Below are 12,832 nucleotides of genomic sequence, written 5' to 3' on the forward strand. Positions count from 1 at the left end.
ATGGAGCTAAGGAAGTTTACTAGACCTTTAATGGACGTCTATTTGACTTTCACCATGGACATGGAAGCGTCCCAGATGCGCACAGTAATAAACAGACACAGATCAAATGCGCACAGACCAAATGCGCACGGACCAAATGCGCATAGACCAAATGCGCACAGATCAAACGGACACAGTAACCAACAGACTTACCACATGGGTTGCGACTTTTCGGGCACCTCTACCGCTCGGGTGAGTGCGGGGGCGAAGTTCCTTGCACCTCCCCGGTGTGTGTGTGTGTGTGTGTGTGTGTGTGTGTGTGTGTGTGTGTGTGTGCGCGCGTGTGTGCGCGTGTGTGCGTGCGCGCAAAGCATTCTCTGCACCACATGGGTTTGCGACTGTGCGCATTTGGTCCGTGCGCATTGGATCTGTGCGCATTTGGTCTGTGTCCGTTTGTTACTGTGTCCGTTTCATTCAGCCTGCTGTGTCCGTTTATTACTGTGCGCATCTAAGACTCACTCATTTTAATAATATGTTAAATAAAGATTTTTTTTTCCTGTATATAAAAGGGAGCGTCCCAGATGCGCACAAATCGAAACGGACACCACCAATCAGATTGCTGAGTTAATGTTAGGTTAAAATTATAGAATTTGATTGGCGGTGTCCGTTTCGATCTGTGCGCATTTAGGACTCACTCATATAAAATATGTATAAAATATAATATTATAATATTTATATTATTTTTAAAAAATAAATAGAAATAAATATTTATAAATATGTATTATAAATATTGTGTGCTGTCTGCGTTACGCCTTACTTTCTAAATAATAAATCTGATTTTTTTCATTTCAAATTACTTTTTTAAATAATTAATTAGTACAAAAATTACTTTTTAAAAATTAATAAGCAAAATGCATTATTTTTTAATTTAAATTTTCATTACTCTGCATGGGAGTAACTTAGTTTCTATTAATTTTATTCAATTATTAAAAATAAATTAATTCTATTAATATTAATTAAAATTAATTAAAGAATAAATTACTCCCATGTAAAAGATTATATCTATTAATTATGTATTTGATTCTGCGCAAAAGTACTGCGCGCACTTTCGACGCTCGACGTGTTTGCATACTGATCCGTGTCGCGTGTGGGACTCGCGTCTTCCCACTTTCCGGCGTCTTGACGCTGGATTTTCATCATCAAGCGTACGTGTGACCGATCGCTTGCATTCTTTTATCGTGTCTGAATAGTCTTTTTCCGCGATCGTTGTGCGTCGAGATCTGTATATGTGATCGAGCTCAATCGTGAACAAATTTTATCAAATTTTACTAAAAGTACAGTAAAAAATTCTTCGAAGTCCGTGTTGTCCTACGACTACATTGATTTTGAGGGTAAATTCTAAGAAAAAATTTTCTCCGTGTAAAGGTAGATCTATTACACATCTATAATACAATTACGCAGAACGTCTATTAGACGTCTATAATAAGGTTGCACAAAAAGTTTATTAGACCTCTATTACACGCGTCTAAAAAAGTTACTTCGACGTCTATGTAGATGCGTCTATCGATCTAGCTTAGATGCGTTTGATAGACGTCTGCTCGATGTTTAACCGATCTCGCGTTTCTCCCTGGGACACTAACAATTTCCGCCACTTCATAAAATATTGATTTAACATGATATTTTCTTACATTCATAGCAGCTCGAGACATTCTAAAATGTTCTATAAATAAAAGTTCAGTATATAATGGAACTATTTCTTCAAAATTTTTCAAAGTTTTCATTTTTTTGCGTACACTACGTTCTTCTACATAAAAATCATTTGAAATTTGCTTTTGTAATTCCTCGATTACATATCTTATTATGTTATTTCTCTCTACAATATTATCGTCCAACAATATCCAGTATAAATTATTTATTTCCATGATTCCTATGTAAAAAATTGTAAAAAGGTTAGCTTTTCAAATGTAGCGCGCGCGCATCTGAACTGAAAAAGACCGTTCATAATACAATTTAATGATCAGTTCTCGCTCAATGAACGCTCACTGAACAGTTACACAACAGTTGATGTTTCTTAAACGCAGCCGTAGATTCGTCGCTTGATTGATACGCAGTAAGTCTGCTCATTCTCTTTTGGCGGTGTTTATACACACCGCTTTTTGACTTATTGCTAGTGGGATTCTCCCGCGTTCACGGGCCTTTAGCCAGTGTACGTGCTTAGCCAGCAATTACTGGCTACGTACATCCCACCGGAAGTCAGGCGATTTCGGGTGACAACCGGGTACATTGCCCGGTGCAATGTCCGGTGTGAATGCCGGACGGTATCACACGCGCGAGGTGTCACTCGACGAGTGAGGCCCGATTGCGCACATAAGCGATTGGACACAGTAGTATTTTCCGATTGGACACAGACCAGATTGCACACGGACCAGATTGCGCACCGACCCGATTGCACACGACTCGATTGCACACGATCCGTTTGCACACGGACCCGATTGGACACGGACTCATTTGGACACAGACTCGATTAGACACGGACTCGATTGGACACAGTCTTGATTGCACACCATCCCGATCGAACATAGTTTCGATTGGACACGGACTCGATTGGACACGGATCCGATTGCACACCGACCCGATTGCACACGGACTCGATTGCGCACCGACCCGATTGCACACGACCCGTTTGCACACGGACCCGATTGCACACAGACCCGATTACACACGATACGATTCCACATCGCAGAATAATGCAAAAACAACCTAGATAGCACAGAAAATTTAGCATAAATTTTTATAAATATTTTACGAATTAATTTTTAAAAAACATGTTTTTTAAGTTATATGATCGTTTTTCATAAATTATTTAGAAATAATACAAAAATTATTATTAACAATATAAAAAATGTATTTTTAAAATGTATTAAAAAATATTTATGGTATATAAACTCGAAATATTTTTTATATTTTTGGATTATAATAGCATAAGTATTTATTTTTTATATTTTCATAAATATTTATCATAATTTTTTTATACTTGGCAAACTCAGACATAAAAATACCTACAAAATATATTTGTTATATTTTTTTTCTTATACATATTTTATAGTCGCAAATCAATGTGGTGAAGAAAATGCTTTGCGCGCGCGCGCGCGCGCGCGCGCGCACACACACACACACACACACACACACACACACACACACACACACGGAGGGATGCAAGTGGGACTACGCCCCCTCCCGCACCCACCCCGTCCAAGTCGCTACCCATATACTATCTGCAATGCGGAATCGTATGGTGTGCAATCGGGTCCGTGTGCAAACGGGTCGGTGCGCAATCGGGTCCGTGTACAATCGGGTCGGTGTGCAATCGGATTCGTGTCCAATCGAGTCCGTGTCCAATCGGGTCTGTGTCCAATCGAGTCCATGTCCAATCGAATCCGTGTGCAAACGGATTTTGTGCAATCGGGTTGGTGCCTAATCGGATCCGTTTGCAAACGGGTTGGTGCGCAATCGGGTCCGTGAGCAATCGAGTACGTGTGCAATCGGGTCCGTGTCCAATCGAATCTGTGTCCAATCGAGTCCGTGTCCAATCGCGACTGTGTCCAATCGGGAAATACTACTGTGTCCAATCGCTTATGTGCGCAATCGGGACAGTCCCATCACTCGACACTTTTATTGCGACATTCTCTATGTAAGTGCATCACACTCACAACAGTTTGGAATAAACGTATATATACAATAAAAGTTTATATATACTAAATTTCAAATTTTTAGTTTTAATAAAAATAGACAAGTCATATGAACATGGAGATTTGGACATAATCTGTTCCAAATTATAAATATTTTTTGTTTATGATATAAAATTGGTAAGAACCGATTTTCTTCCATAAAAAATGATATTAAAAAATTTTTTTTATTTTTAGGAGACGATCGAATTGGGAGTGTTTCTATGGGCGCATCCATTACGTATCAAAGTTTGTGGCCTGTTTGATCTAGATAACCGGTTTACGTTCTCGGTAATTACTATTTTTATTTGCTTTTGTTAAGTTTTTTAGATATAAATTTAAGAAATAAATAAAGAAACGCCATACGATTAAAACTAGATCTACGTGCTTAATATAATTTTATATTGTTAAAGATTCATATGATAACTATTTTTGTTACCGACGCCGATAAAATGCGCATGAAAACAGGGATGTATTGTATAATACGTTACGTTTGAACGAATCGGAGATATACACAAGTCTTGTTACGTTTGTTAATGTAATCTTTTATTTAATTCATCCGTACACTGAGAAACCCATTTAGATGAAATAATGAATATCGTTTGCCACAACAAAAGTCATTTGTTTGTAGGGTTGGGAACTAATGACCCTGCTGAAAATGGTCGATTAAAACCGATTAAAACGTAATCCGTTTTAATCAGTTTTAATCGGTTTTAATCGGTTTAATCCGCGCCCGGATTAAAAAATAATCGATTTTAATTTGAAACAAATTACAATCAGTTTTAATATCGGTTTTGCGAATTATTTCTAATCCAAAATCATTACATTCTAATACAGATTATTGTCAATCTAAATAAACACAAATAATCGGATAAATATATAATCCAAAATAATCCGCAATTTCAATTCATTATAATAAATATCCAATTTTTACTAATTGAGTTGATTGTAATCCGATTTAATTCAAAATTTACCGATTTCGGGGATAACTAAATCGGTTTGAATGCAGTAAGAATCCAATTTTGTCTAAGCAAGAGTAATTCGTTTTAATTTCAAATTATAAGATTTTTCGGATGAAAATGAAATCGGATTTGTTTGAATTTTTAATAATGCAATTAAATCGAATTTGTCATGAATATTATATTCTACTGTGTGTATACATATAAATAAACAAAATTATATTTATTAGAAAGTTTTATTTATTGAATTTCAAATATATTCGGAGGTTTGCATAAATATCTATAATATCCTTCATCTATATAAATAACCTTGCTTTTGACATTGTTTATGGGAACTATTGAGCTGTGTACATAATTTTCTGAATCCATCTTATTCATATACGACACATTGAACGGTTTGTTGGCACTAATTGTAATTTTTGATATTTGTATGTGGCATTTATTATTAAAACGGATTTGATAAAATTGTATAATATCGGATTGAGGTGGATGTATATAACCCTACATTAATCTGCTAAAATATGATATATTTTCATCGGTTTTAATACTGTTTTTTCGGTAGAATTTTGTCAGAAATCCTAATCGATTCAGATTACTTTTTATTTTATTCGGTTTTAATTGACCATTTTCGGCAGGGGAGTTACTTGTAACAAAGTTACAGTTACAGTTACTTTTTTTGGTAACTAATAACTTAATTTCGTTACTTTTCTCCATCTGTAACTGTAACTTAATGCAGGTACATTTTTTTGGTAACTAATAACTATTTTGATAGTTACTTTAATAGTTATTTTTTAGAACATGCGCTAAAATTTATAATCAACAACTGGAAAAAGTCGAGTCTACACAAGAGGTACTGTATCAATTCTTAAAATTGAATAATTCCAATACTAATATGCTAAATAATTACACTGCAATTAAAAGACTTTATATTAAATATAACACAGACATTCCAAATTCTGCATCTCTGGAATATATGTTTCGCATCTATAATGACGCCATAAAGAGGTTGTTAGTAAAACATAAAATGTAAGATTCTTATTTCTTATATTTAAAAAAATGTACAATTATTTAAGAAAAAATTAACTGAAAAGTAACAACTTATTATTTTTTTAGTAACTGTAACTGTAACAAGTAATTTTTTAAAATCAATAACTTATAACTGTAATTAGTAACTTTTTCAGTTAAAAAACTGTAACTGTAACTACATAGTTACTTTTAGAAAGTAACTTTTTCAACCCTACTTGTTTGTATGCAAGCAAACAAATGCTTTTATTTCAAGTTATTTTGTTGCAAGAATATGTATGTTGAATTAAATATTTTTAGAACAAAAAGTCCTATTTTGTTATAATCAAATATGGGGATTAGTTAGTTTAATTAAACACAACAAATTTTGTTGTACTTAATAAAGGAAAATTTTGTTGTGTTAAAATTAAGCTAGAAAACTACATATGAAGCAATTTTGTAAAAAAATTTATTTAAAATAATTAGTAAAAACAAATAAAAGTCTTATTCGTGTTTGCAAAATTAAGTATTCAGAAGTGGAGAAAATGTTTAATAGTTCCCAATCAAAAATTTTTCATACAGATTATACAAAAATATTTGCATATAATAATTTAAAAATTTATATGAAATTTATCCATACAAAATCATACCCATTTTAATATAATTAAATGTTGCATCGAGACGCTCCTTGTCTCACGCACACGCGCACTCACTTGCAGAAAAAAGCTAGGAGAGATTTCGTAAGAACACCAACTTTATTTCGAAAGCGGAAACAAATTTACAGAGCGTCCTCCACGGCAGGAATCCGGCACAAAACTGACAATCACATTTTTGTTTACAAATATTCCCCGGCAACCGGCCGATCGATATTATCGATCGGACCCACAGCTGATCGGCGGCGCGGAGTATACCAGGCGACGCGCAGCGCGCAACAATATATATAACTTTATATAACCTTATATTATTATATATAATTTTATGGTCAGTTGTAACTGCGCTTACGAGCAACGGCCAAGTTCGTTTCCGCCCCTGTGCCGCCCGGGTGTCGGGGCGACCGGATTTCGTTATTCTCGCTAAAAATCGAACTTAGGCGCCAGGTACGTTGAGCGTATCACTCTTTCTATGCAAAACAGCAAATCTACGTTACGCTGGTAAGATCGCGGAAAAGACGGGCATTCCTTAGATGACCAGGGCCTCGGCGGCTCCGATAACCAGCTACTCAGCCCTAAATAGTGGTAGAGGGGGAGGTTCGATGCGGGTGGATGGAATCAGGAAGGCGAGAGAACTATCAGAACAACGTAAATTAAACAATAAAATTAACGAATATATTTAACAACTGACGATACAAAATCGTAAGGCTCTGTCAAGCGGCGTCTAACACTCGCGCGCGCTGCAAGCAGATAATCGCTCGGAAATATATTTCGCGGGATATTTACCGGAAGAGTTATTTTATATGCGCGGAAATTCTTCGGCTTGTCTACGCTTCACCATGCGTCGTTAAGGGACGCCGAATTCCCGACAAAATAACGGTCTCGCCAAGGGCGATCGGGACGAACAATATATGGAAGTCCGCACAACACGCGACGGATTCGTGCTCTTTCATGTGCTATAAGATCCCGCGATCGATGTGCGCGACAATTATCACCAGCTCGCCGACGAGGCGATAAAAGACAAATACATTTAATTTTACGAGAGCGCAATTACACGAGGATTCGCGATACAAATGCGATAAGAATACCTTAGATTTTTCGGAATAACAAATGCGTGACAATTTACAATACAATTAACGACCATGACTCGTGACACGAATATAGTACAAAAATACAAGTGACTCGACTGCGGATCGGGACGCACACGCAACGCAATTATAATACGGAAAGAACAGCACGGAGCGAACTCACGCAGGTGGGCGCGATCGGGCGAGACAACGATATCGCAATAAATTCGTGACTCTACTCTAAAGACGAAAAGATAGTAGCAAGTTCTTTCTCAAGTTCGTGACCGTCTCGCGAGTCGCCCGACCGCGAAATCGGTGGCTTTACAATTTTCGTGACGCTCGTCTCACCAAGTCGCCTCACTCTCGTCGGCCTCGTCCGGATTGGGATGACTTTCGGTTCCTGCGTCCTCTTACACAAAATCTCAGCTCGGGACCTGAATGGTACAATACTAGACAACGTCCGCAGCTCGAGTGATTAATCCTAGATCCTGCGGGGGCCGCTAGCGACGCGCCCCATTTTGCCTCCGATAAGCCGGGCCCTTATTGACCGCAATTTTCCAAATTCGACTTGCGCGCAACGTGCATGCCGCTACTTACTGACTGATCCAAGCGCGGTGGTCGATATTTTTGGGCACCGTGCACGGGAATTTTTGCGCTCTCCTCTGCGGCAATTTCCTGACTCCTTGCCGGGCGCATCTTCCGCCCCCGGGACATTATTTTCTCCTCGACGAGGGCACACCATTGATTGCAGCTATCGCAATCTCTGCCGGAACTCGTGCGGGATCGGACTTGAAGTCGCCCCGTCGGGACGTCGCGCGCTGGCCCTGTGCTCCTTCGCTGGATCCTGAAAGCGCGATTCGGCAACAGTATCGGAATTCTCTCACGATAAAATTGTAGGCAAGATAAGGGCGGTATTATCTGCAGACCCCCGCTCGAAAAGAGTCTTCTGCAGATCCCTCGTTATGAGTTCTCTCTCCAAGGGTGTTCTCCATTGAGACGAGAGAATTTACCAAATAGATCCGCTTTGGCCATCGACTTTCACCACACTCGCGAAGTAACGCTCGCAAAAATCTTACACAATTAGTGAACGAACAACACATGGGACGACACATACAGAAAATATGACATATCACGCTTTCGCGTCCGCTCCCGAGCGGGAGGATCCGCGTGATGTTAACGCGTAAGGGCCGATAAGACCCTTGTGACGCACAGCAGCCTGCGGCTGTCACGTCACACAGTATACAAACTTATATAAAATTATATATAATCATATGTACTCTCTAAATTTTTTCGCGTCTAAATAGATCCTAATGTATTATGTAGTGGTCTCTCACCACATCGGACGGGTACTCCCGCGCTCGCCTGCCAGTTAGATGGTAGTGCGCAGCACTACCAATAGGTAGCTTAACTCTTTTACAGGGGAGGAAGTTAATTTTTGCTTGCTTTAATTGCGCTGCGGGTGGTCTTTATGTAGTGCGTCGGCTGCATCCTACTCCCGATAGAGTTAAGCCGCCTGTTGGCGGTGCCGCGCGCTAACTGTCGGACAAGCACGTTGCGGCGAAGTAAAATGACTCTTTGGCTGGTACTCATATCTTATTTCAAAACCATCTTGAGTAATGTTTTAAGATGCTAATACGGCTCTGTGGTTGATGGCATCTTAAGATGATCTTAAATATAAGAGTCGACTCCAGCCTTTAATTACGAATGAAATATTCACTTTAAAGAAACATTCTCTCCAAAAGAAAAAGTGAAAATTTACTTCTTGATAAGGAATGAAAGAATCCACTCTATAAAAGTGAGAAGTAACTCAAATTTGAGTGACTCCGTATATCATTTACTCTAAAATTGTATTTTACACATAAGTTTGTGCATTAATGTTTATTGTGTATTGTGTACTAATGTTTATAACATTAGTCAGCAGAAAATCAGAATTTTATAACGTTTGTAATTGTAACGAATGATCAATTTTCTTATGTTTATAACTATAATTTATATGTTTTGAATAACATATAAATTATAGTAACATATCAATTATAGCGCGTTATATATGTTTTGAATAACATGTCATATTTTTTGTTCATAAACATTTTTTATTTTACTCGATAAACTTGACTTTCTATATCTTTTAACTTTTAATCCTATGCTACGTTTGATCGAAATTTTCGCCAGCCGTCACGACCACGCGCCAGCGCAAACTCGTAATCGTACGACCGATCCTCAATAATAGTGAGCGAGCTCCTTTCGAGACCGCTGCGTCGCGCATTGCAAACCAGGCGTTATAGGATGGCTGGCAGTCATCCTGTGCCTGCGCAGGCGCGGGTCAAATATGATTAACTTACTTATCCTACGTTTCGATATTCACTGCCAGTACTGAAAATCTGTAGTTCACATACACTATAGATTTTTAGTACTGGCAGAGAATATCGAAACGCAGTCTTAATAATTGAAGAATCGCTAAACACATCGCGGAAAAACGCAAGGGAGACGATCCTCCCTTGTTTATGACCCTCTGGGTCGACGATATCCCACTTGATATCCCACTCTATACCAAGCAATAACGATAGCATTAATTAACTAATTAACTATAACAATTAATTAATCAATGGAGGGACGACGCTGTCATCATGTCAGCGCGTGTGCGCTCGTGCTGCCTAACCTGCGAGAGAGGAATAAAGGGTGCTTGCCCTTTTATAACATGTAAAACAGCGTTAAACAAATTCGTGATCACGAGGCAGCGCACGCGCTGCCACCTTAAAGACAGAAGTACCTATATACTTGAAAACTATGATGAAAAAATTCAATTAGAAATGCGCGCGATTAAGAAACACTGGTGATAGGTTCGTGGCGCGCGAACTAAAATTATGAATAAAAAACCAAAAACCTATCTAACGAGTGTAAACCTAGGGTTGAAAATTTATTAATTAGCAGATCAGGTGATAGCCGATCAATGATTTATGATCAGCGTTTCCTAGCCCTTTACCCCGATCATCCTCACTTCCCATGTATATAAGGCGAGATTTTCGGACAAAATCCAGATTTTGCTTCCTCGATCCACTCCGTGTACTTCGTGAATCTCTTTCAAATAATTTTGCAAATCGGGACTTAGAATAATTTCACGTGTGAACATTTTCTTACTTTTGAACTTGTAATGTAAGCAGCATCTGACAATATCATAAAAAATTAAGTTTAAATTATGTAAAATTATATATAATATACACTTCACGCAACAATTAGAGGAACACCAAAATTTTCTTAAGAAATAGGCAAAATTAACTCAACTGTAACTTCGTTAAAATGAACAAAATTTAAATTTCCAAAAAGCATTTTGAAGGTTGAAATCTCTATTTTTGAAAGCTTACTATCATTTGAATGTTTCTGTAAGTTTGACAATTTTTACATACACAAAACTACGAACTGGATCAAATGCGAAATTTTCATCTCACTTTGTCAGCCTGTTATGTCTCTAAAAAAATTTGCGAGAATTCTAACTTTATTAACGCAAAAACTTGAAGTTTCCTCTACAAAAACTTTCTTTATTTATCTACGATTTTTTTTGTTACTGCGTTACCTTCGATTAAATAAAAAGTGCACTTTGAATTTGATTGCTCATAACTCCGTTAAAAATCATCGTACCACAAAAAAGATTCTTAAAGCTGAAACTTTGCTCTATCAAATGAAATAGTAGTCAAATTTTTTAAACAAACATTTAAACGAGCCATTAATGGATAAAAATAAAGTAAAAATAATTAATTTTTAAATATTTCCTTTTAACCCAGAAAACAATTGCATGAAACAACAATAAAAATTTATTCTTTACGTTTTTTTATACCTTGAAGTACACTAAATTTGGCAAAAAATCGCCGAATTGCTATGAACATTTTTTATGGTGGCCACTATGTTTTCATCCATCAAAATGTATAAAAATTTGTAAATTTGCATAATTTTAGTAAGAAAAAATTTTATTAAATTTGATTAAAATTTTCAATAACACATGAAAATTCTTTATTAAAAGATCTTATACATCTTTACGCAAATTTCTTATACACCTTTATGTAAATATTAATAATTTGATAAAACGACAAAGTAGATAGATATTTATTTACCTCTCCCTTTCGGGTTTGGGGGACTTTCTTATTTTTTTACATTAGTTCGTTCTACATTCTTTAGTTTTCACTTTTGCTTGATTCTTATTTCCAAGTTACAATACATGTGCTTATATACTATTGCGCTCTTCCTATTGTACCGTCGCTACTTCTGTATCTTACACCTTGTTCCCTCTTTGTCCTTCCTTTCCTTTTCTTCTTTTATTCTTTTTATCTTCTTTATGCTTCGGCTGCTCTTCCATTTTTCTCCAGAATCTGTTTGCTTTAAATTCGTTTCCGCATCTGAATCTTGCTATCTGTTAGTCTCTCTTTTTTCCCTCCTTCTTCAAGATATTTTGGTAGCTTGTCCATCTTCCATTTGTCGTATTCCTTAAAGTATTTTAATCTTTTGATTCTTTGTTTTCTCTCTTCCCTCTTTTTTCCTCCATTATTTTCCTTCATTTCTCTATTACCTCCTCTTCTCTATCTTTTCTAATTTCTCCTTCCCAGGCTTTTATACCCCCTCATTCCAATGCTGCTTTTCTTTCTTTACCCTAGCTTGTCTTCTCCCAATCTTCTTTCCTAAATTCTCTCCTGCATTCTCTCTTTAACGACCGTGGTTCCGCCTTCCTCATTTTTTCCTCTTGCTTCATTGCTCTCATTCCAGTATCTATTCTTATCTTGTCCATCTTTATTTCTTCTCTCACTATATATGCCGGTGTACATCTGTCCACTCCTGTTATCCACTTTAAATACTTTTCTTGCAGTCTTTCCACTTCCTTCCATTCATTCCCCGCCACGCTTTTACTTTATACAGTACAATACTCTTCACCATTACATTGAACATTATTAATCTCCTCCTAATATTTCCTCTAAATTTCCTTTCTCCTATACCCTACACTTGTGTCATCGCTGCCATTCCTCGACCCATTCCTGTTACTTCCTTTATATGCTGTCCGTCCTTGTTATTGCACTGGAATGTGTATCTTAAGTACTTCTCACCTTTTTAATTTTCTTACATTCCCATCTCCACACATTTTTTTCCTTTCTTCCTCCTCTCTTAAAAACTAGTATCTTTGATTTTTCCACATTTAGTTCCAAGTCTTTCTTTTTAAAGCATTTTTCCATCCTTCTTAACGTTGTACGCATTTCCTCTCTTGATCTGTTATTATCGCCACATCATCCGCATATGCCAGCGAAAACCATCTCTCTCTTCCTATCGTTGTGCCTCTTGTTTGTCCTCTTCTCAGGTATTCCTTCAAGTCCGCCGTGAACAGTATGAAGAGTAGCGGGCTTAATGGGCATCCCTGTCGCATCCCTTTTCCTATCCAAAAGTCCTTCGTATTTCCCTCTCTCGCTCTTACTGTA

General features: G+C 37.2%; 1 protein-coding gene across 1 annotated transcript in view; it reads left to right on the top strand.

Moving 5' to 3' along the window:
- Positions 1-12,832, top strand: part of LOC105833547 — a 147,287-nt gene that overhangs the window by 71,061 nt on the left and 63,394 nt on the right. Inside the window, exon 4 of the mRNA XM_036291865.1 lies at positions 3,903-3,995. Coding sequence (XP_036147758.1) covers positions 3,903-3,995 — 93 coding nt within the window. The remainder of the gene's footprint in view (positions 1-3,902; positions 3,996-12,832) is intronic.

The sequence above is a fragment of the Monomorium pharaonis genome, chromosome 9, assembly GCF_013373865.1.
Source record: "Monomorium pharaonis isolate MP-MQ-018 chromosome 9, ASM1337386v2, whole genome shotgun sequence".
Taxonomy (NCBI): domain Eukaryota; kingdom Metazoa; phylum Arthropoda; class Insecta; order Hymenoptera; family Formicidae; genus Monomorium; species Monomorium pharaonis.